General features: G+C 48.3%; 1 protein-coding gene across 1 annotated transcript in view; it reads right to left on the reverse strand.

The window, feature by feature from the left end:
- Window positions 1-16,948, reverse strand: part of LOC139059046 (uncharacterized) — a 29,257-nt gene extending 12,309 nt beyond the window's left edge. Inside the window, exons 1-3 of the mRNA XM_070536863.1 lie at window positions 16,786-16,948; window positions 15,274-15,437; window positions 6,519-6,670 (exon numbers count right to left, since the gene is read on the reverse strand). Coding sequence (XP_070392964.1) covers window positions 6,519-6,670; window positions 15,274-15,390 — 269 coding nt within the window. The 5' untranslated portion in view covers window positions 15,391-15,437; window positions 16,786-16,948. The remainder of the gene's footprint in view (window positions 1-6,518; window positions 6,671-15,273; window positions 15,438-16,785) is intronic.
- Between the last annotated feature and the right edge of the window lie 8,368 nt (window positions 16,949-25,316).

A 25,316-nucleotide genomic window follows, 5' to 3' on the forward strand; every position in this document is an offset into this window, starting at 1 on the left:
AAGTGTTCTCCACTTCTAGCGGCGTTTTCTCTATTTCCTTTTGAAATAAAAAGATGTTGATTCATAACTATCTTCACAAACAACGGCTAAATTTGTTAATTTTCGCTTTTCCTTCCTGTTTGGCTGTCGCCTTGGCTCTCTCCCTAAGTAGATCACTTAATTTCTCAACTCCTTGCGACAGTTGTTTTCAGTAGCCAATTGTGCACGAAAATTGCTGTACAATTAGGGAAAAACACGACGAGCTAACGGGTGAGTCATATTGCTTATGGATTTAAGATTATTGCAGGGTTTCATGATGGACGCTGTTTCGCATTATTTTATTTTCCACCTTATCTGACCCATATCGTGGGTATAGGGTTCCGATGATCTGCCAGCGTCGCGCCGAGCCGTCACTCGAGGAAATAATGAAGCGAAAGGAAAAGTTAAACGCAACTGGAGCTTTCACCGGCTGCAACTCGTTCCACGAGCATACATACCAGCTGACTACGAACCGAATCGCTTTCCCGGTCCCTGAATCAGTCTAAACAAAGAAGGTTGAACTAACGAAGCAACAGCGACGCGCGTGACCGTTGAATAGATGGTGACAACTGAACGCATCTCGAATTAATTGCGCGGGCATCGAATCGATAAGAAAACTGGCCTTCACACCCGAGGAGATGCCTTTAACTACCGCTATCCAAAAGGAATCAAAAAGGCAGGAAAATGTTGACGGCCGAATAGCTGTCGAGTCTCAAGATTGATTCAGTGGTGCTTTAGGAATGTGTGTGAGGACTGGTCGCGTAATAATAGTAATAACAGTAATAACATTGATTCACAGTGGAGGAAAATAACCAGGAAGCTTACCAGAAAGTATGTGGCCTGTATGGTGATCAGCAAAGCAACGAAGAACGTCAAGCGGAAAGTCAGAGAGGCTGAGATAATCTCATGGGTGGCGGCAATGGAAAATGAACATGCCATGAGTAACTACCTAAGAGAAAAAAACGCAATCTGGTAAGAAAGAATTTATGATAACTCAAGGGGAAGCTCATTAATTTTCGAAGCGAGATCAGGATGCCTTAGAACGTGCACCTATAAAGCGAGATATAAGAAGGAACAAGAAGCATGTCCTGGCTGCGGTAAAGCAAGGGAAGCGATGGAGCATGTTTTATAAGAATGTGAAGATATCTGCTCTGCGGGCGGTTTAGGGATCACTGGCCTCCTTGAAGCACTTGGTTTCAGTGAGAGAAGGGGGGAAAGTAAACATGTCCGCAGTTGAGATTAGTAAGAGGCACTTGGAAGATTGGTGGAAGAAAATTGGGGAAACGAGAAACAATGGAGGTGGTAGAAAAGCAAAATTCACAATTGGGGTTCAGAAACTTTGATTTCTTTAAATTAAGTATGACATTAGGCAATAAAATACCAAGAGCATGGTGGCGCAACCCAGCCAAAGGGGTTCCAAAGGGGACGCTCATAACATCCATCCATCCATCCATCCATCCATCCATCCATCCATCCATCCATCCATCCATCCATCCATCCATCCATCCATCCATCCATCCATCCATCCATCCATCCATCCATCCATCCATCCATCCATCCATCCATCCATCCATCCATCCATCCATCCATCCATCTATCCATCCATCCATCCATGAGGAGTAGTGGCGTGAGCGGGGAGGGGTGAAGAGTATGCCGTTTAATTTCAGGAGGGGGGGGGGGCATGCCCCCCCCCTGGGTACGTGCCTGGCGTAGAGCAAGACATCTGGGGAGAGGATGTTGCGACAGGCGTAAGGTGGATACGAGGATGGCGTCTGTATTCTGCAGGGCGCGGAACCGATTGATTGGTTGCGTCAGTGATGAAGTCGTCCTCGCTGCGGCCGAACTTACACCTGTGCTCGGTCACAGGACGACGCTCCTCAGTGGCGTTTGTTGCAACGGCGTGTCGGCGTTCTGGGCCGCGATTGTGTAGCGATGCCTTACGCTCGATTCTATGCCACATTTACCATACACGGCCGGCTGATCACGTTGATAACGCGGGCGGAGCGTCGTTCCGGCTGTTGACGAAGCGCGAAAAGCACGATAGGGAATAGCATCGGAAAAGGCATCGCTACAAAATCGAGGCCTTGGTTTTTGCGCTGTGTAACACTGCAGAGATGACGCCAAATGAATCGACCCTTCGATCAGTGAAGGGCGACGCATCACGTAAAGCTGCTTCAGCCAAGAGAAAAAGAAAGAAAGAGAAGGTCGAAGGCTACGAGAAGCGGCTGAGGAAGTTGGGCCACGAGAAGCTTCGCTTACTTCGATAATCATCTCCGATGGCTTCTGCGTAACTATTTCTGTAGTCAGCTATTGACTTTATCACGAACGCAAACAATGGGTTATCATTATGTCTCGTATATTTCAGTTCTGTACTTCCACTAGAGCTATATATGCTCTCCTTATCTGCAGTAATTATTACTTTCTCGAGATCTGACTCTTAAAGGGCCCCTAAACCACCCAGAGGTCAAAATTTACCTCTGGTGTCGCAGTTGTGCTCGAGTCAGGAATGAACACGCAGCCGCCATAATTTTTCGAAATGGTGCGTAATAGCGGAGTTACACACGCGGCCTTCACTCGTTTCACTCTTCGCTACTCTCCGTCCGTTGGCTGGCCTGCTCCTCACCGAGTGCTCCTCCAAGTGTCACGTGACATACGTCATCGCCAACGCGCTTTTCAAAACACTGCTAACTTCCGGTTACCGATACTCCGCGCTTCTAGGCTACCCGCTGTTGCTGCCGTGCCGGCCCGTGTTCCTGCGAAGCGTGCGTGCCGCTATGGGCCCCGTGTTGCGCGCGCTTCGAGAAAGGCTCGCCAGTATGATGGATCCGTACGGTGACACGCCGTGCCGAAGCACCTCCGATGGAGATGAACCGCCGCCGCGGCAGCCTTGCCCAAATTGTGGCGACTATCTGGCTTGGTACGTTCTGCTGTTTCCGCCCACAGGCTGTTCCGCGCTAATGACATCATCAATGCAGGTGCGCGCGGGGTAGGGAAATGGCGCCAGCAAGCACGTAAATCGCTGTTGCGCTTTGAGTCTGCCGGAACTTTAATACGCTCGAGCCAGGCATGGCGCAGGGCGTCATCATGAGCAAACCGGTGTCGCGTCGTTTCGTTTTTTTTTTCTCAGTCAGCGCTCTTGCAGCCAAGCACCGCACGAGGATGCCTTCTTCGCAAAACACTGTCGGACTCTGTTCGCGCAGCTAGTCAGAACGCTAAGCACGACTGCGTCGCCGCTTTTTTGTCAAATGGCGTACACCGTTCGGACATCCCGCGACATCACATTGAAGTTGAGTTCTCTGCTACTTGCAGTTTTTACGAGTTTCGCGAGTCGGCAAAACCAGCGTAGCACTATATACGCGACAACGAAACTAGCGGAACGCGAAAGCGCGGGCGGCGCGGAGTCGAGCGAAAATGAAGCCTTTCGACCGCTCGCGCCGTTGTCAAGGGTAATTTCAATGAGTTCTTTTTGCCAAAAATGAGATAGAACTGGACAAGTAGCATTTCATTTCGTCTTATAATGCGATACCGGGATGTTTTTTTAAACGAGTGGTTGAGTACTAGAGACAGAATTTAACTAAGGAGTGCTTTCGTCGTCGGGCAAGTACATGAATGTTCCGGGGAAGTCTCTAACCACGGCCTGCATTTACCTCAATTTCTCGATTATTAAGGCTCTGTTCGCGATAATATTGACGCCTTAGAGATTCTCGAGCACTAATCTATCACTTTAGCTTGACTTTATATTTGCTTTAGCGTCCCTTTAAAGAACATCGGAGGTGGTTTAGGGGCCCTCTAAGGTCTTAAGTGCTGTTAAGTGTTAACATATTAATCCTCAGTTTTAGCTGTTCTTCATAAACGTCGGTGTGCCAGGTTAACGTATTGCCCAAGGACAACATTCACGTGCAAACGTGCAAGGTGCTTTACATTACCCGCCGTGGCTACTTAGTGGCTGTGGTGTTGGGCTGCTATGCACGAGGTTGCGGGATCAAATCCTGGCAACGGCGGCTGCATTTCGATGGGGACGAAATTCGAAAATACCCGTGTACTTAGATTTAGGTGCACGTTAAAGAACCCCAGGTGGTCCAAATTTCCGGGGTCCCCCACTACGCCGCGCCTCATAATCAGAAAGTGGTTTTGGCACGTAAAACCAGATAATTTAAGGTGCTTTACATTTAGCAAATATTATCTACATATTCCGACTCATTGACGTTTGTTTAGACCTTCTCCCCACTAAAGCCACCCTGTATAAAATTAAATATTCATTCATTGCAGTGTTGACGCTTGAAGTTATTATAGTATAGCACGATATGTGGAGGTACAAACACTTATATAGAGATATCTCACGTCGAAGCATGATTTCACTACACTACACAGTGAAGGTGCTGCCAAACAAGTCGGTAATTTACGTTTATTTATTTATTATTATTATTTGTTGTGCAGTGATAGCGGTTTTAACGGGATGGAATATGTCCAGAGTAAACGTCATCGTCTTCAGTGTTTGCACACATCACCCTTCCCTCTTCTCTCCCTCTCTCCTTCCTCCAAATGTTTCTTAAAGCAGCCGCAGTTCTATGCAAGAGATTCACATACCAAGGCACATTAGTTCGCATCGCGCTAACCGGATATTAGTGGTGCGTCTTTACGTTCGTGTGATGCGCCGATAACATGCAAGCATGTACTCATAACGCGTATTTTAGGATTCTACGCGAGTTTTGTTTTTTTTTTATTGAAGCCTCGCACATATGGAGATGCATGCAAAAGAAAAAAAAATGGCTGTGGCTTAGGTAAGGTTAAGCCCAGGATGCGAAGCATACTAGCCTTTATTTTAGTTGTTGAACCACTGTTTAGCTTGGTGAACTGCTGTTGCTTGGCTATATTTGGTTCGGCTAGACGAAGAAACAACTCATGCGTTACTCTGCTTCGCCTTGGACGCCCCGCATTGGACGCGATGAGCGTCGAGCAACGCAGCGTTCGGCGCGGCAACGAAATGTGCGCCTGAGCAAGCGACGCACGCCTGAGCCTTAGAAACAGCTCGTTTCTAAGGCAACACCGCATTCACTAGAGGCGCTTTTGTACCGCTTTGAAGCATCGTACTCGTGGCTCAGTACAATAAAGAAAAAAAAAGGTACTCGTGGCTCAGTGGTAGCGTCTCCGTCTCACACTCCGGAGACCCTGGTTCGATTCCCACCCAGCCCATCTTGCAAGAGTTGAGCGAAAGCCACTTCTCCTCTGTCGTGACGTCACGGTGTCACGTGGTATTCAAGGCGACACCGCCGCGCCTGAGGAGCTGGGTTGAGCCCTCGTAATATGCTTCGCATAAAAAGAATTACGGCGGAAATCATCGCACGATCAGTGTCAATGGCAATGCGATTAGCATTAGAGCCATGTAGTCACACCGTATTCATGAAGTCACGTTTAATTAAAATCTGGGTGGCCAGCCTACTTTGGTATCGTCCTAGTTTGGTACGGCGCTCACTTACGAAGGCGGCCCATAAGTACGTTGGCACGACGATAACTGCAAGATGCCAACGCAGCGAGGACGTCTGTGTAACGACGCCGGTAACTATTAGATAACTTGGGCTGCTGGGTCGGGGTAAAAGGCGTGACGATGACGGCATGTCGAGGGTCAAATCACGTTGCTGGAATGACGACGATGGAACGAACACGACGGCATTTTGATCACAAGCGTATGCTTAGTGGCCAAAACTGGTAGGCAACTTGGGTCGTTGGGCCGGCGTAAGAGGATGGATGGATGGATTGAGATGGATAGATTGAGATGAATGTATGAAGATGGATGGATGGATGCATGGATGCATGGATGGATGGATGGGAGATGGATGGATGGGAGATGGATGGATGGATGCGTAGATGAATGGATAGGTGGATGGATGGGAGATGGATGGATGGATGGATGGATGGATGGATGGATGGATGGATGGATGGATGGATGGATGGATGGATGGGTGCATGGGCAGACGGACGGATGGACGGAAGGGCGGTCGGGTGGGCTTAAAACGGCTGAAGTAGGCAAAGAATGCTAATCGCGTTAAAAAGAAGTTAAAGGTCAATAAATGCGGGAGGCCACTCCGCGGCGGTCATCACTCCACGTCCTAAAATTGGCGCGCGGCGCGCAGACGAAGCTGTGATAGCGCACAGCAGCCCATTGCTTGTGACATGAGGCCCGGGTCGCGGCGAACATCAGAGAGTAACGAGCATTTGCATAAGACAGTGCATCAGACTCCAAATTTTAGTTGTTTCGTTACGTCTTTCTGGCGTGAGAGTTGCTTGTGACTGGCTGGTCATATGAGTTGATATTATGTTTTCTGTATTTATGCTTGTTCAGCGCTGGTATTTGCGCTGGTTCTAATGAAAACACGCAGCTTACAAATTGCTTTTTGAATACGGACCGCGACGTCCGGAACTGGGATACGTTTTCTAGAGCACAGCGTATAGGACAGCAGCAAGATGGTCAAGAAGGTCCAAATCATCAGGGAGGCACTCACTGTTTCGTGCCGCAGCGACGCGTCGAGTTCTCTGAGTAGCAGACAAAGTCATTTCTGTCGGACTTGTCGAAGCTGTCGCGGTTACAGTAAACCGGCCCAGAAGGAGGGATCCACAGGGTCCAAGCGACAGCATTGAAGCCGCAGTCCAGGGTCTGCATGTTTGGAAAAAACAGCGCGCAGCCAAACGTGCCACAGCTGTTATACAAATTAAGCAAAGTGAACTTCACAAGGCATGGTTTGACTTCACAAGGCATGGTTTACCTCACTCTTGAATTATGGCTTTTCATTCACTGCTACTGTGCCGTATTTGGTGTGAGTCCGCCGTCTGCACGCTCGGAACCAACGTGTGGCTGACGCTGGTTCGGAGCCGCGCAGTAATGCTATACCGCGTCGCGAGCACTCCAGAGAATCGGAAGGCGACGAATAATTTAGCTTTGGCATTGTCAGGAGAGTACGGATTGTGTTTCAGGGACAAAGGTAGAGATTTTGAGAGGTTAATTAACCACGTTCAATATTTAAGCTGCAGGTTGTGGACAGTGGCCCACTAAGGAACGCAGTATGTACGAAGAGAGAGAGAGAAACAGAGAGAGAGAGAGAGAAAAGAAGGGAGGAACGAAAGGCAGGGAGGTTAACCAGACTTTGTCCAGTTTGCTACCGTACATCGTGAGGTAGGGGATGGGGAAGTGAACAAAAGAGAGAGAGAGATAATACATTAGTCTTGGTCACATTTTCACATGAAAACGGTAGCAAACGGTAGAAAACGGTAGATCCGCTGCACTAAGCCACGTGCAGCGGATCTAAAGTCGGATACTCAAGTCTGTCGCCTTCAGCTACTGTAGAAGAGCTCGAATCGCTGTGTGGGCTTATGGGCTGTGAGGCGAGGCTACCAAGATATTCGCTTCTGTAAATGGCCTATCGTCCAGTATATTTAAGGCACACTGGGGAGTATGGCGTTGTTTGTTGAAGCGAGAACAGGGGCACTGAAGATGATCTATGGTCTCTTCAGATATGCACTTAGAGCACACGGGTGAGTCTGCCATTCCCATACGATAGTTGGCAGAGTTAGAGAATGCTACTCATACCCACAACCGGCACAGCAGTGTTGCCTCACGTCGTCAAAAGGTTTGTAGGTAATTGCAGTTTCAGTGATAGATCGAGGCTGTATAATCGATAGTTATAGATCGGCGGAGTATGCCAGAAACTCAACATGAAGGTACGCGCCAGGTAAGACCTATAGATTGCGAAGCTCTCTTGCTGCGTCTACTCTCGATAAAGGTATAAGGAATGTCGGTGCTCCTGCCTGTGCACGTCCGGCAGCGTCATCGGCGAAGTGATAACCAACGATATCACCATGTCCCGGCAACCACAGAAAGATTACAGCATGTCCTCGTTCAGAAGCGCAACGACAAATTTCGTTGCTTTCAGACACAAGTTGGGCGAATAATTTCAACGTCATAAACTTGGCGCACTTTGGAGGGCTTCTTTCGAGTCGCAACATATTGACCATTTGCTAGGTGTCTCTTTTCCAGTGTACTCCACAGCTATGTGAAGAGCGGCCAATTCGGAAGCTGTAGATATCGTGAAGATTGAAGTCCTAAACTTGTTGACAACCGATCGAGTTGCTATAACAATGGCGCCCACCGAAATTTCCAAGACCGAATTGTCCGTGTAAACTGAATTCGGTTGGCATACTAACATACAAATGTTCCGCTGTGTACGTATGAAGTTCGCACTTGGAATTAGGGTGTCGAGAAACGAAAACCAGAACTAGCGGTTCAAATGCCAGAGGCAAGCCTGAATAGCTAACGTCACATGAAGGACTCCCATACTTCCCGAGAACGGTGATGTCATTATTTTAGGGGTCCATATGTCAAATGAAATCTTAGCATCAGGCACTCACTTCGACTTGCCTCCAGCGTGGGCGTTAGAAAAGTACGCGCATGTATAAACACTTATGTGCAAAAAAAAAAAAACTAAAGCGTTACATTACGAAGAACGGAATGCTGTTGGACGTCCCTGCTTTGTGTGCCCATACACAGAGAATTTTGCTTGTACTCTCATTGGTAGCACTCCCTTTCCACAAAGGCGTGTAGCTTTATGTCATAGAAGATGGGCTGACGCTGCCTTCACTCTTACCGTATAGACAATGAAGATGTTGGCAAACTATATAGAAGCCGGAATTTTTTTCGGACACATACTTGAGATGAGTGTTCAAATATATGTGAGAGTTTCTGTGTTCACTGCGACAATTAGCGAAGAAGAATGCGCAAGTGCAAACGTCGTTCACTTGCCTTTTGTTTTTCTTGTGCAGCCACTCCCCTTTGTTTGCAAACATGCGACTGATATGCTGTAAGAGCGCTCACAGCTGCTCAGGCTATCTGGCGCCCCGGCGGGCCCCAACGTACTCGACGAGATGGGCCTCAACCCTGTCGACCAGTGCCCCGACGCAGTGCGGATTCCCAGCGACATCAGGTCACAACTGCACATCGCGCCCATTCCCAGCAATATGCACCCCGCAAACAACGACGGCAGACGTCGATCGGACCAGGGGTACAGCTCCACTCGAGCATGTCCGCAACAATCACATTGAGGCAAGCTTCGTGGATGCCGCGGCATATGTCCAACAAGAGCCATTCGCCATCTCCATTGTCGACTCCGATTGCAGGCTCACTCGCTGCGCTATGGTACGCACTTTGAGGCCCGTGGTAGCCGAACAGGTTGCAATCGCGCTGGCTGTGCTCGATGGTCGCAGAGAGGCAACATATAGCGACTCAAAGGCAGCCATCAAAGCCTACCAAACCGGGATGGTCTCCCCTCAGGCCACCGCCTTCTACAAAGCGCCCAAAATATCTCTCGGCATTCTCTCACTTGGTTTCCCGCTCACTTGAGGTCGACTGAAGGCTTTCCCTCTAACACTAACGAGGCCGCGCACGAGACCGCGCGAGGACTCACTGACCACGCCGCCTACGCAGTCCCCCTGCCCCGCGGGGAACCCTTGCTCACGTTCAATGAGATCACCAAACACTACTATCTGTCAAGACTGGTATTCCCCCTACCGCACCCTGCCTTATTCAGGGCGCGGGCAGTGAGCCTTCGACGTTTACAAACCCATACGTATCCTAACCTTGCGGTTCTTGGTGCACTATACCCTGAAAGATATCCCAGTGCGGACTGCCCTGCCTGTGGACTAAGGGCAACATTGAATCATGTGTTGTGGGAGTGTGAAGTCATCGGCTCCTCCTTCAGCGAGGATAGGTGGGCTGCGCTCTTGGGCAGCCCCGGACTCAACGACCAAACCCTGGCAGTTCAGAGTGCCCGCGATTGGGCCGTCAAGCTCGGCTTGGCGGTCCCTACGTGGGGCTAGCCGGGTGGCGCGGGGTCTTCCCTGTGTCTTCTCTGGACCTAATAACGTTATCTCACTCACTCACTCACTCACTCACTCACTCACTCACTCACTCACTCACTCGCTCGCTCGCTCGCTCGCCCGCCCGCCCGCCCACCCACCAACCCACTCACTCACTCACTCACTCACTCACTCACTCACTCACTCACTCACTCACTCACTCACTCACTCACTCACTCACTCACTCACTCACTCACTCACTCACTCACTCACTCACTCACTCACTCACTCACTCACTCACTCACTCACTCACTCACTCACTCACTCACTCACTCACTCACTCACTCACTCACTCACTCACTCACTCACTCACTCACTCACTCACTCACTCACTCACTCACTCACTCACTCACTCACTCACTCACTCACTCACTCACTCACTCACTCACTCACTCACTCACTCACTCACTCACTCACTCACTCACTCACTCACTCACTCACTCACTCACTTATCTACTGTGGTACGCATTAGCTGTTATTGAAACATTTCGGTCGCCCATTCTTTCAGTGTCATCAGAAACTATAGGCTGTGTTGAAATAAATAAATAAATAAATAAAAAAATAAATAAATAAATAAATAAATAAATAAATAAATAAATTCCGCTGTCACGTTTACATCCGCTATTTTGGCTTGCCCATGTGTAGGGACAGTATAGAAGATCCTCAAAGGCAATCGTGTATGCTTTCCTGGGTCACGTGTAATGCAGGTTCAAAAGTATGTCGTGCTCTGCAAATGTCGGGTTGGAAAAACTATTTACTTATCAAGCCTTATTCACTGAAAAATTATTATTTGCTGCAGCCATATATACATAGGCTGTAGTGGTCAAGAAAAAAAATTTCTAATGCACTTGTGTTCGCTTTGTATCGTATTTAACATTTTAAGATGTGACAAAACCCATAACTTCAATTTACTGTGCGCAGTGGCATCATACTTTATGCATCGAGATGCAGCACGTATAGTTCGCGAAAATATTTCCACAGGTTTACGTCCCACCCGTTTTGAGAAATACAGAAAATTTCGCGCAGAAATGGAAACACACGTCTCCCAAGGAAGCTTTCGCTTTCGCAGAAAGCCAGTAAAAACTATTCCCCAAGCGTTACGTACTGTTCTTCAAAAGTATGACGTGATTTTGCCACAGAACGTCTACAAAGCCTCAGCAGGTCGCTCTGCAGAGAGCAGCACAAGCCGTAGCTCGCCGTCGACGCTGGGCGGGCAGTTCACATCGTTCTCGTGAAAACGACGCCAAGAGACGTCGCTGCGAAGAGCTTCTAGTGCGTGCTCCCTAAAACGGAGCTCCTATCGAGCCGCTCCTCCAGTGGTTGCTGTCACTGTGCTGGATGCGCCGCGCAGGCCTAAGACTTTTGTTATTCCTTGACAACTTATTGAACTCCCTATTGACTCAGCGGCTTGGTACTGCGTCCCATGGCGTAACGATCGTTGCGACTTTTTAAAGCGATAGCGTAAAGTGCCCTGTGTCACATAAAATCCTGCGTCGGCGTCTAGCGTCGACCAGCTTCTCGCGAAAATTATTCCATATCACGCATATTCTATAGGGCACTAAAGTTGCTCATACTTTGTCTTACGTTATCTACAAAATTATTCCTCGAAATTTTGAGAATGGCAGTCCACAAACAAGTGTCATGAAACAAAACACCTTCTTCTCGGACTGAAATATGAGAAGTGCGAAACAATAACAGCGAATCGGCCTACGCATAAGGCCACGTTTATACTAGAAAGCTCTCTTCGTGCATAGATTTCGCCACCAGCGTTTCCCGGTAAACATCATGGTTACATAAGTTGCAGTTGCCCGGAAGCGTGTCCTAAAGCTTCGCCTTAAGGAGAAGCTTTAGCTCAAAGGACAGACTGGTGGGCTAGTTGGTATGACGTTATTCACACAGTAGCTCAGAAGCTCATGGACAACGAAAGAAAACAGACGAAGCGTGTCAAGCGAGGTGTCATCAATTTCTGCTTCAAAAACGCCCTTTTTAAGTCTTGCTCACACATAGTTCACAGAAGTTTTCAGTAATAAGTCTCACGTCTGTTAGACGCCGGTTACTTGGTGCATGTACTGTCCGCTGTGGCAGGCAGCAATATAAAGAAAAATAACGAAATTTGCAATGCCACTGACCAGGTGACGCAAGAAAGTAATTGTCTTGCCCTAACTGCACAAGATAAGTCACAACCTGAAAAATATCGGGAAACGTGTCGGCGTTGATATCGTGTTTTCTCTACCGCTTTGAAGTTGTCTAGTTTGTGCGCGAGGGTAAACGCGGATACGCGCAAGCCTCGTGGTTGCGAGAAGACGTACCGCAAACCGTTTGTTTCTTGTGTTGAAGGCGTGGTTTACTGCACCCTGTTTGACTGGGGCAAAGAGTACATGGGGCAGACGGGCACGTGTATCAACAAGCGATTACGCAAACACAGGTCACGTTGGAAAGCTAGTCTTATCAGGCCACCTTGCCGCGCACTTCTTTAATCGCGCTCTCGCTGGCCAGAAACCCTGACCAGCTCACTAGATAAACAGCAGAAGCTGCAGAGATTAGGAAGATGCATTGTGTTATTTCCCGTCAATCTCCTTATTGGAGAAAGAAATTTTCTTTTTGCAGCCTATGTCAGTTGAACTTGCTAGGCTGATTTGTCTGTGTCTTCGTTCTTTCCATCTGATTGGTGATATATATATATATATATATATATATATATATATATATATATATATATATATATATATATATATATATATATATATATATATATATATATATATATATGCTCTCGCGGAATACTTTCATGTGCTTCTGTGCTACTGTGTAAATAAAAAAAAACGCCTAAGTGTGCTCCAAATTTTGTGGGTCGTTGTAATTTCTAGTCACTCGCCGTGGTTGCTCAGTGGCTTTGGTGTTGGGCTGCTGAGCACGAGGTCGCGGGACCGAGTCCCGGCTACGGCGGCCGCATTTCGATGGAGGCGAAATGCGAAAACGCCCGTGTGCGTAGATTTAAGTGCACGTTAAAGAACCCCAGGTGGTCAAAATTTCCGGAGTCCTCCACTACGGCGTGCCTCATAATCAGAAAGTGGTTTTGGCACATAAAACCCCATAATTAAAATAATTTCTAGTCTGGGTTTCTAAGTGTGCATGTCATTTTTTGTTCATAAAGTTGTTGTTGCCTGTGCTTTGCAGCCAGCCTCCTCTTTTACTGGAAACACTGAGGCGCAACACGCACGTCGGATGCGTTTATTTGATCTCATAAACGAACTTTCTCATCACAGTGTCTCCGCGACTTGCCGTATTCATTGGCAGGCAGGTAATCGCTATGGTACTAAACGCGCTGTGTAGAATATATTTAGCTGCCTGACAATTTATATACCTGCTTCACGAAAGCTTCACTTCTCAGAGTCCAGCATGAGGGCTGAATCGGCATAATTTTTGCTTCAAACTCGAAACCGTAGGCAAAACCTACGAATTCTTATCACGCTGAGGTGCGGTGATCTACGTTTAGACATAAAAAGCCCTGGGATGCCGGAAGCTACGCCATATCAAATACCTAGGGCGCCGGGAAATCACGAATCGTCCCACGGGGCCACACTTTTTTCACCACGGTCGATTCCTGTCATTGAGCAGGCAGTTGGTTCTGTGGCTCATTTTTTTCAGCCTCCACATGCGTTAAGAATGCTACGTTGTGTGTGAACTACAGACACCACCAAAGGCGGCGAACGTGAACAAACGTAGAAAAACTGAGGGCTGCGAAACAGTTATTTTGCTCTTCGCTTGTAGACTATGACCTGGCCACAGAAAGACTGCTTTCATTGTTATCAAGTCCCTTTTAACGCCAATGCAAGATTTTGAGGACACTTAAGCTTCGCCTTTAAGAGCATAACGCGATAGCATTCAAAGATCCCCGACTGCTTTTCACGCTTCCCGGCAACTGCTGCTTATGTAACCGCTATTTTTACCGGGAAACGCGGGCGGCGAACGCTATGCACGAAGGCGGGCTTTCTGGTAGAGGCGCGACCTCTAGCGTGGGCGAAAAGCGTCATCTAGCGAAAAGCGTCATGGAGGCGTTGCAAGGAACCGGGCACGCCACTGTATGAATTGTAGAAACGCTGGAAAAGGGTTTTGTGTTTGCGTTTCCGCGTAATAGAATTCAGTTTTCGCGTACATTCAAATTAGAATCCAACGCTACCATGTCTGTAGGTTGTGTGTAAGTAGTACTTTACGATTTTTCTGACGCACTTTAGAGGTTCAGTTCAGTGACAATGCGCTGCACATAGGGCCTGTGCCGTTGGGTATGCGTGGTTCGGAATGATCCGTTCCGAAAAGACGGTCGACGCTGGACGTGGGGCCCTTGACGTCATCGCGTTATAAGGCGCTGATGCACAGGGCGCGCGCTCTCACGCAACCGAGCTGGGGGGCGCGTTGCAACAATTATAGCTCTTTGAGACGCGCAGGTTCAGTAGTGCTATGTCTTTGGCATATCTAGATCGCCTCGATGCCCTCCTCGCCCGTCGCTCCGTGCAGAGTGGAGACAACCGCGGCGTCTACTACGGCGTTGGGCACGCGAATGGCGGACGCCGTAGGGACGTGTTGCTGGTGGATACACACGAGTTCGTGTGCCCAACGCCGTGGCGTACGCCGCGGTTGTCTCCACCCTGTGCGGAGCGGTGGGCGAGGCGGACAACGAGGAACTCTAGGTACGTCTGACGGTCTACGTGCTGTCGTGGAGCACTTGGGAAAGACGTGGAAAGAAGTATATGCTAATACACTATAGGAAAGACGTTCCTTCATTTATCCCGACGTCCTCTACCACATGTGGCGGCTGCGGGAGAGAAGGATGCCCATGTTCGCCTTCAACGCTGACGCTCGCGCCGCTGGGACACAACACACGTATGAGTGATCGGCTTATATGCATAGCCATGGCACTGTTCAATACGGATATACGCAATGAAACAGCAGAGCTACCGAAATTTCATCCCCGCCACATATACGCCTGCGAACGCGTCATTCCTTTTAGTGAAGCGAGTAGCGTTCTACAAGCGGTCGGCTTTTCACCTAAGTTGACTATCATCGTCTATGGTTTCTGGAAAAGCTTTTATGTTACCAGTGCGCGGAATGGAATGGAAGTAGCGTTAGTCTGTCATTCCCGAGGAGAAATGTAGAGCACCTAGGCACGCGCGGCCACCGACCTCTCCATCGATCTGGCTCTGCTCTTGACGATACTTACCTATGACTGTATAGAAAAATCAAAGCATTGTAAATCGTACTCTGCGAAGCTTATACATACAATAAATGTAAACAGAGAGAGAGAGAGAGAGAGAGAGAGAGAGAGAAATAAGAAGGAATTACATCAAGCAGTACCTGTTTCAGGTTGAAAACAGCGAGCGGCGCGTCGCAGCAGGACTGGTCGTATTCACCAGAAGCAGTCGCCAGGAGCCCGCTAGCGGCTATCATCATAGTGAATGCAGCGACAGTCATTCTTGCTCGCAAACTGCTCAGTCTCAGTATGGTGGTATCCTCAGCCGCTGTTCGGGATCGGAAAACAGATTTAACGATTTCTACACTTCTGCAGGGCACTATGAAGTGAGCACCAAAAAAATAGTATGTTTGGGGAGGGACGGGAGGCGAGAGAACAGGACGTGCTAGCTTTCCAGCTAGCGGAATGCCATGCCCTGAGAGGGTTCTCACTACACTAATGAGATTTTGCGGGAATTGTATTTTTTTTTTGGGGGGGGGGGGCTGCTGGATTTGGGATTTAAGCTGCACGTTCATTTGGCATGTGTAAATAGGAAGTGAAAACATTTTTTCTGCCTGTCTTGCACTTCGTCACTTTATGCTGATGTTAGCATACATTTTACTCCTTGGAAATTTGTAATTCCGCTTCCCTTCTAGTCGCAATGGCTTACGATGTTTGTATTTGGTGGCTACCAATTTTTATTCACTTTATCCCTTTCCTCAGCCCTGCAGGATAGCCTGCAGGTACTCACACTGGCTAACCTCCCCGTCTTCCTTTTTTACCCCTCTCTTGCCGACTGCAATATTCGACCAAATTGATTTTGCCTTTCTTTGCTCAGGCTGCACAGAGCAGTGAAAAACTGCGCAAAGCAAGAGCTTCTCCTCGAGTCTGCAGAGTGAATTTGTGTTCTTTCTTCTTGGTACTCGACTCGAGAGACGATAAAATTTTGCCACACAGTTATAAAAACAAGATGGGGAAAGCGCGTTCCAGTGAGGATTTGTTCCGGCGAGATGATAAAAAAAAGAACTCTTCGGTAAGGGCAAACATGCATGCAGAAAACATGCAGTGTAAAATGACGAAAGCACAACTGCAGCTTCAAAGGCAATGTCAGGAAAACCGCAGGAAGCCCATAGCTTTGATTTACGACATCACTATCTGCTTCAGGTGGACAGTAGAAGCAAAATAATCACTCTGTCTAAAAAATCGCTGCGTAAGGATGATCTCTTGCGGATGAAAAGTAGTGACTGCGCACTCCGGATTACCGTACGTAGTGAACGGATGTGCGTGCGCTACAAAAAGACCTGCCTGCGCGGAAGACTTGTTGATGCACGTACCGCGTGCGTGCAATGAACGATTCTCGCCAACGGGTAAGTTGCAATCCACAGAAAGCAGGTCCTCTCAATTCGCCGCTCCGTCAACGAAAACAGTTTCGATTGTCTCCACCATGCTACAGTCGCAAGTGCGCTACGCGACGTTCGGCACGACGATTAGCTCGCGAACACCCCTGAATTAGGCAGATGGTGGCTTCACGGTTGAAGCACTAAGAGACGTTACCAAATTAAACGCATACAGTGCGCAGTTAGCCCCCTTAGCGCACCGTCCGAATTCCATGGTAGGTGGAGATATCGGGAACTCACGTCGTGGAGCCTCAGTGGAGCCGTTGCTGCTGTCTCTGCAGTCGCACGTAAGACTTCCGCGAGTGACGAGCGTATGGTTGATGGAGGAAACTTAAGGCGGTAGAAACACCTGCTCGTGCCTAGATGCTTGTGACGCTCCCAGCGATAGTCACGATGAGGCACGCGTGTTTTGCCACCGGTGATGATGGCTTGCTAGAGAAGAAGGCGATTACCTTTAAAGCATCTTTGCAACCCGTAGAAAGAGAGAGAGAGAAAAAGAGAGAGAGAGAGTTCAAGAGGAAATTCCTGCCTCCTGTTTCGGAGAGGAAAAGAAATACACACTGTTTTTCTGAATGTTCTTGTCCTTGCTGTAGTTTTATTTGGTTGCACGTGCCATCAGCGACCGAGAGGGCATAGAGTGGCCTTTTGCAGAAAGCAGTTTGACAATAAAATATTTGCAGGCGAGCGACCTCACAGATGCATTAGAAAACGAAAAAGGAGAGAAGGAAGAAAAGTTTCATAAAGAGAGAGAGAGAGAGATAGGCGGAAAACACGCGGCTTGCCTGCGTCACCTTAATCACCAGACGTCAAATGGCGCCTGCCTGGGCGCGGCACCACGCGTCGTTTTACGAGCGCATTTGCAGCGTGTACACAATCGTCGCCTTGGTTGCTAAGACGCATAAAACTCCTCATTTGAGCACTTCTCACTCATGCCACCTCTTAAGCTCGTCGCACTGGTGCAATGCGTTGATGTAATGGTGCTATTCATTGCACGAAGTATTGTTATTCATTGCGCGTAACTGGATCAGCCTAGTACCTTTGTACATAGGTGCATAAAGCGAGAACATGTTCAGCTGACAGACAACTTTGGGAAGAAAGCATACCTCTTCAGTGCGATGGGACGTTTGCATTGCATGCCGTGATTTGGACGGATTAAAAAAGTACGTTAGAAACACTAAAATAAGAGGCACAAGGCAAGCACCCAGGCAGGCAAACGGGTAAACGGTCGGTTGGTTGGTTGGTTGGTATCCTATGGTATCCTATACGATGCCTAGCACTTGAATCTTAAGATACGTTGATACATTATTTAAATCCTCCCCTTTGTCTTTTCCGCACAGAACAAGCTACCCTTTACCAAACAACGTGGTCCTACCAAAAAGTTTCTAATAACTCCTCCAACCGAAACGCAACGCACGAGTAGTGGGAGATGGTGCTGACCATCTCAGCATTGGAGGATCTGCAAAAGCTGATCGCCAGAGTCGAAAGTGCTGCCACCGCCGCTGGGGCCCAACACTGAAGACACCACCCACCACGAGGATCTACCCCTCCCCGTGCCCCATGTAAGAGTTGGGGTCGGGCATGTAACAAGGTGTAGCTGGCCCATGCCGTCGTCCGACTCTTCCTTGCTAAAGACATTGTTGAAGGGATGGGCTTGTTCTTATCGAGAATGAGGAGTGCTGGGTTTATTTACAATATCTACATGAAAAGTGGAGAGCGTTACATCTCATCAGTCTAACATGACTCAAGTAAAGCACACACAGGAGCCGAAAACGACTGCTTAAACCTCCTCCTCATCCTCTGTCCTCCCTAGATTCCTAGGGCCAGGGAAATCTGCCGCCGCACCTGCGTCCAATCGGAGCGTCGACAGCCGCCGAAGGACCCGTGTTGCGAGCGAGGGTTCAGAAACTCACTCCCACACCTTTTTTCACTGCACACTGTGATATTTGAGGTCGGGCATGAAATAGATGGTAGCTGGCCCATGCCGTCATCCAACGTATACACCCTGAGGACTTTGTTGAAGGAAAGGACTGTTTCTCATCGAGAACGAGGAATATGTGTTTATTTACAGTATTTACATGAGAACGTTACAGTTCATCAGTCTAACATGACTGAAAGAGGAAGGCACTCTCAGCAGCCGCACTACAGCTGCTTATAAACACTCTGTCCTCCCTAGATCCCTAGATGAGAGAAAAACGGCCGCTCAACCTTCTACCAATACGGAGCGTTCAAAGACATCGTAGCCGACCCGCCTTTGAAGGGGGGGGGGGGGCGTTTACACGCACACTTCCGCACAGGTTTCACTGACCACGCTGAGGTGAGTGGGTTCTCGCAGACATGGTGCTTAACCCGAACAGGCGCCTCTTCACCCAGTGTTAACTCCGCAGACAATGGCCGCCGCATCTGTCTATGACTTCTAAGCTGCGTGAGACGGCCACGCAAGATATCTTCCACGGGCTCCCCTGCTTTCCACCGCTTGAAACAACCCGTGGCGGCCATGGCGAATCCACGAACAATACTTAGTCCGCCGACCGCGTTTAGTCGTAGCGGCGCCGAGGGCGTGTTCATGCGGCACACCGTCGCCCCTATATAAAAAGTCGCCGCGGCAGGTGGGGAAGGCTTTCATGGTCGCTTCTTGGAAGCTCGCCACCCTCGCAGCTGCGGCTGGCTGCGAAAATTTTGTAGGTCGGTAGCTTTGCAGGCCGTTCGTAACAACACACAGAAGGGGGCTTCGTAGACAGCAGTTGTCATGCATGACTTAAGCTGGCGCGTCGTCGTTCTTGGGATAACCCCGCGGTTAGCTGCAGCGTCTGGGAAACTACCGTGACTATTACCGGAGTCCGTCAGGGAACGCCTTAGAACATCCTTTTCCAGGAGTTTCTCCCATTGGTCCGTAAATGTGACAGTGAACCAACAAGCTATATTGGGTCCGCCAAAAATGCCTCGCCTTACTGGCGCCGGTAGTCTGTCCGAGGAAGACGTATTGTTGGCTTCACGAAGCGATTCGTCGCAGGAGAGGCTACAAGATCCCTATCCCTGCTGGCCGATCGTAACACGTCCCTTAATCGAAATTATTCATACAGATGCTAAAAGTTAAGGCTTTTTCTTTCAAATCCAATGCACTTTATTGAAATCGGCCAAGCGGTTGTCTCGTGAGAGCATTTCTGCGTTTTACGTGTATGTTTGAATTCTTTCAATCTGAGTTGACCCTGAGATAGACCTTCCTCTTAAACAAGTCCGCGGCAGTTTCTTAGCATTGCACATCCATTCGTAGAGTGAGACCGCGTGATCAATTCGTACCAGGGGTGGTCACTTTACATTGTGACTCAAATGCATGATCTTCTCTCGTATATATATGTTGGGATACGTGATTAAGAATCGCAGGGGGTCCAAATAAATCCGGGGCTCTTGTATCGGTGGCAGTGGTGGTCTTAAGGATGCATGCTTGGCAGTGTGCTGCGAGCATTCGCCCTGCCCGGACATTTATTGAGGCTGATAGCATCGAGCCGCGCTAACTCTGGTTAAGGTCACAACCACCGGTGTAATCATCATCATAATCATCATCATCATCATCATTACCACCACCACCACCACCACCAGCATAATCATAATCATATTCAGCCTGTTTTATGTACACTGCAGGACAAAGGCCTGCGATCTCCAATTACCCCTGTTCTTTGCCAACCGATTCCAACTAGCGCCCGCGAATTTCCTAATTTCATGACTCCACCTAGTCTTTTGTCGTCCTCGGTTGCGTTTTTCTTTCCTTGGTAGCAATTCTGTAACACTAATGGTGCAACGGTTATCTAACCATGACCTGCCCAGCTCCATTTTTTCCTCTTGATGTCAATTAGGATATCGTCTATACCCGTTTGCTCTCTGATCCAAACCGCTATCTTTCTATCTCTTAACGTTATGGCTAGCAATCTTCGTTCCATCGCTCTTTGCGCGGTCCTTAGCTTGTTCTCAAGCTTCTTTGTCAGTCTCCAAGTCTCTGCCCCATATGTCAGCACGGGTAAAATGCACTGATTGTACACCTTCCTTTTCAATGATAATGGTAAACTTCCAGTAAAAAGCTGGCAATGTCTGCCGGAGAATGGTTCTGCATGAGTTGTTTCCATGCAGCCTTACGTCTCTTGTAGTCCCACGAGCAATCTTCATTCCACCAATTTGTAGAAACAGTGTTTTTGCGTGCCTTTAACTGGAACTCTAATCTTTTGCGCGAAGTATCAATGATTGAGCAAATATCCTCAGCTTTCAATGGAGAATTTTCCATTGATTTGAAAGTGGTCTGCAAGCATTTTTTAAATGTACGGTAATCCACAAAAGAGTGGATTCGAGCCTCTACGGTGGACTGCGGACCTACCACTTCAAACACAACAGGAAAATGATCGCTGGTTGCCCCGAAATTCACCGTTTCCCATGCGGATGTGGGAAGACCTGGACCTGAAAATGTAAGATCCAGCACAGATCTAAACTATCCACGAAGAAACGTAACTGATCCCGAATTTTGACACGAAAAGTTATGTGTGATTGCTCAGTCCCATAGACGCTTTCCGCACAGGTCTGTCCTGGATCCCCATGATTCATGATGAGAGTTGAAGTCACCTGCCAAAACTATATCTTTACCGCATTTTGCCATAACCGAGTCTAGTGGGTGTGTATCCTGCACACCCGAGCGAAAGTATATATTGACTAACGAGAAAGGCCTACTGCCAGGGAGAGTAATTTCTACGGCTAGAATTTCACATTCTGGAGACATCAGCTGGAATGATATACTTGCCCTGTGGCAAAACTTGCTTGAGACCATAATCAACAGTCCCCCACCTCTAGATGGGCGATCTAGGTGAAAGGACCTAAAATTGCGCAGAGAAAATTGTTTTTCAGGGGATAACCAGGTTTCTTGCAGTAAAATTACATTTGGAGAAATTTGAGAAGATAGAACGTTTAAATCAGTAGAAGCAGCGAATACTGATCTGCAGTTCCACTGCAACACCCTCATCTACCTTCCAGTGATGAGAGCACCGCAGAGGCCACAGCCTCCTCCAATATATTACCTTTCGGGTTGACTTCACGGAGGATTTTCTTGGATTTACTAACTGAGTGTGAAGTGATAGCCTCAAGGGGAGAACATCTTCTTTTATGTGCCCTCACGTCAATTTCCATGTTTGAGGTATCTTGATAATCAGAGTTGTCTGGGCTATTCGTTGCCTTGTTTGAGGAACCTGGAACAGGCCTGACTTGCTCTCTATGGGTTGCGGCCGCAATTGCCCCATTTTCCTGAGAGTGGGTTCAACAAGCATTCGTGTCAGAGCATGATGGCAGGGCAGTAGCACTCGGTAATAATTTTTTTAATCTTGAGGATACCAGTCCATTAAAGCATTCCGTGACGCTTTATACTATGCGCTCCATAATTTTAGCCACAGACTTTTCAATAGTTTGTGCGATTACCTCTGATAAGCTTCCATCAACGACAACTTGGTGTCGTGCTGTCACACTCGCATAACCATGGGCTCTTTCTTTTACTGCCGCTATTGCCTATTGGCGTGAGCAGCGCCTTTTGTCCATAACTTTCATTATTTGGGCTTCTTGACATCTAGCAGGGCAGTTTGAGCAATCAGCTTTGCGGGCTCCGCACAGAGGCAGCAAGAGTCCGACTCGGCCGAGCAATCACAAGCGGAATGGCTCCCACCGCAGACGCAGCAACGAAGGCTGGATTAGCAGCCACCCATGCTGCCACCATAGCGGCAACAAATGCGACATTGTAATGGACGCGAGGCAAGCGGGTCCACTCTGAATATTAAGAGGCCAGACTTTTATCTCAGTAGGGCAAGTCGTACCTGCAAACGTGGCAATTACTGACTCAGTAGGGACACGTGTATTGTCCACCATTCTGTTGCACCGGTAAACAGCAATTACTCCAGCCGCGGAGAGCGTTTCTAGGGTCTCTGCCGGAGTTAAAGAGGAGTCTACACCACGAACTATTCCGTTAGTGCAGGCAAGATGCGGGGGAATGAAGGCACTCACTTGCATCGATCCAAATGATGAGCACTTAAGTAAGTCGTACACACACGCCTGGTCTGGCGAACGGCAAACAATCCCACCTCTGCCAAACTGTCGCACATCAGTGATGTGCAAGTAGTGATGCGTTGCCGCCTGAAGTTCCACCTGCACTGCCTTCGGGTTGTTGAGCCGGATGGCTCCTCCATGCAAAGGCACCAGCGCCACAGGAATGCTGCTCACCCCACTACGAAAGAAAGCTTCAAGAGGAATTTGATCAGGTGGCAGCGAGGCCAACCAAGGCGGAGATCGCCCCGTGCCGTCCCCTGGAGAATTTTTCGACATTTGTGGCACTATCTCCGTATCAGACAATATAAATGTATCTTAAAGCCCTGTTTCGTATCTACAATACTGGACGAACTCCACCCGACACTTAGCCAAAACCCCAATAGCTCACAAGAGCACAGGCGGCTCCTGTCAGAACTCTGAATACCGAGCGGGAGACTGTATATAGTATAGGAGCGTTATGCCCTCTACTTATCATTCTTCGTATTTTCTTAATGTACACAATATGTTCCGTAAAGTGGACAACTACAGGCACCAAAACAAACCAAACCAAACGCGCAGAGAACGCCGATGCCAATATAGACACCGCTGACGGCTGAACGAGTCGGTTGTTTACGCTGCTGTACCGAAGGGGCCTACGCTTGCTGCCCATTTGGGATACGAGGCAAGCAGTGCGATTCGGAAGCTAAATAATTAGTCGGCATGACAATAAGTGGACATAAAACCATCTTCGTAGTCGCATTTAAAGAAGTGCCGGTGAGTGCGGTGGGCAGCTTTCCATCGAAGACGGCAACGCACCGATGTCGATACTGCTTCATGTTGTCGCTTCTCGCTTTTTGTGTGTGCGCTGCACGAAACGAGGAAATGGATGGATGGATGGATGAAAAACTTTATTAGGGTCCTTTAGGGCGCGCACTAGCGCGCAGCGGGCCGCTCCCACGTCGGGACAGAGAGGCCGAGTCTCTCCGCCGCGTCGCGGGCCCGTTGGACAGCCCATAACTGTTCTTCGAGGTTGGGGCTGTGTAGGACCGCATCCCAACGTGAAGAAGTGTTGTTTTTATCGCTCTGTAACGCGGGACATCGCCAGAGCATGTGAGGTAAACTCGCTAAATCATTGCAAAGTGCACATGCATTTGTTGTTTGAAGATTTATTTCAAATCCGTATGGTAAAAATTGAACTACAGAACGAGTTGCCTTCATCCTGATGGCTTAATTAGATTCAGGTCAGTAGCTCAGGTCCGCCAGCAGCAGACGCATGAACTACGCGACTGCGACATATAGGCTTAACCTCGGCTGAACGCGATCGGCATCGGCTCAAACTGTGTGTGCGGATGACGAGGCCTGAAGGTCTTGCAGCTAACCGCGCAACATCACTTTCCTCCCATCTCTTGCACATCTCCAGGGAACGCAACTTTTCGCGGCAGCAACTTCTCACGCCATGCACTAGCTCACGATCGTCGACTCCTCGACGCTCTCGTCACTGTCGTTTGCATGATCCCGGCATGCTCTGCATGCAAGATTCCTGACGTCATGCACAATGTGGCATGTAACTGAGGAAGAGGCAAGGTAGGGTGTTCGAGGCAATTGATTAAATTAATTTGTAAAAAAATCTGCGTAACTCTCAAGCTTGCTTTTTTGAGGACATCACGGAAGTGTTCAGAATAACGTACCGAGCGAATTTCGTCGACATCTGTTGACATGAAAAAATCACCGGAGTTTATATTTAACGCCTGCTTTACCTCCGCGGCGGGTCGGCCCCTGCATTGCACTATCTTCGAGATTGGCCCACGTATGAGAAATTGTTCGTTTATGCCCACAGAGACGATAGAGAGAGAGAGAAGAAGAAGAAGAAGAAGAAGAAGAAGAAGAAGAAGAAGAAGAAGAAGAAGAAGGAGAAGAAGACGAAGAAGGAAATGCAGGGAGGTTAACCAGACTGAGTCCAGTCTGCTACCCTACACGTGGGGACCCCCACGGAGACGAGAATCGCCAGAACCTATAGGCATAAAGAGCTTCGCTGTAAAAACTATCAGCAGGCCACTAAAGTTGGAGGTCAGACGACAACATTCGCCCTCGCTTTCTAAGAGTTGGTCGTCTGTTCTCGCTTGCCTTCACTTGATTATACACAGTAGGTGAGTATAAACTTTGTTGAAAGATGTAACGTGGATGAATGAAGACCTTTTATGAGTATCTTATTTTAAGAACGCATTATCTGTGTAGCCATAGCCACTTTTCAGGCGAAGTCTCGCACAACACCAACAAACACAAGCCTCGCATGCCCATATACCATCATTAACATAAGGGCGCAGTGCTCTTTAGAAAGCTCCCACAGACGGTGGCGCCAGATTTCCATCTATAGGTAATATTGCGAGAAACTCTGTGGCGCCGTAACCCACACTTGCATTATTGAATGCATGTGGTTACCTTGGTAAATTTTTATATCGTCAATTATTTATTCGAGACATTGCAGTTATTGTCAATGGATTCATTACCTTATATTTGTAACGCGAAATTCATCATTTCTCACAAATTTGCAAGATGTATATTGCTTTTATGGTCATACTGCTATGCGCACCCGATTCCTGGCCACTCTCTGTGGTGGGTATCAGCCACGAGGTGAGAGAAAAAGAAACTGGCAAACCGACAACAAACAAGCAGTCAAAGAAAAAGAAGAAAGAGCGCCAACGGTGTCGTGATGGATGGGCCGCGCC

Source organism: Dermacentor albipictus, chromosome 1 (genome assembly GCF_038994185.2).
Source record: "Dermacentor albipictus isolate Rhodes 1998 colony chromosome 1, USDA_Dalb.pri_finalv2, whole genome shotgun sequence".
Classification (NCBI taxonomy): Eukaryota; Metazoa; Arthropoda; class Arachnida; order Ixodida; family Ixodidae; genus Dermacentor; species Dermacentor albipictus.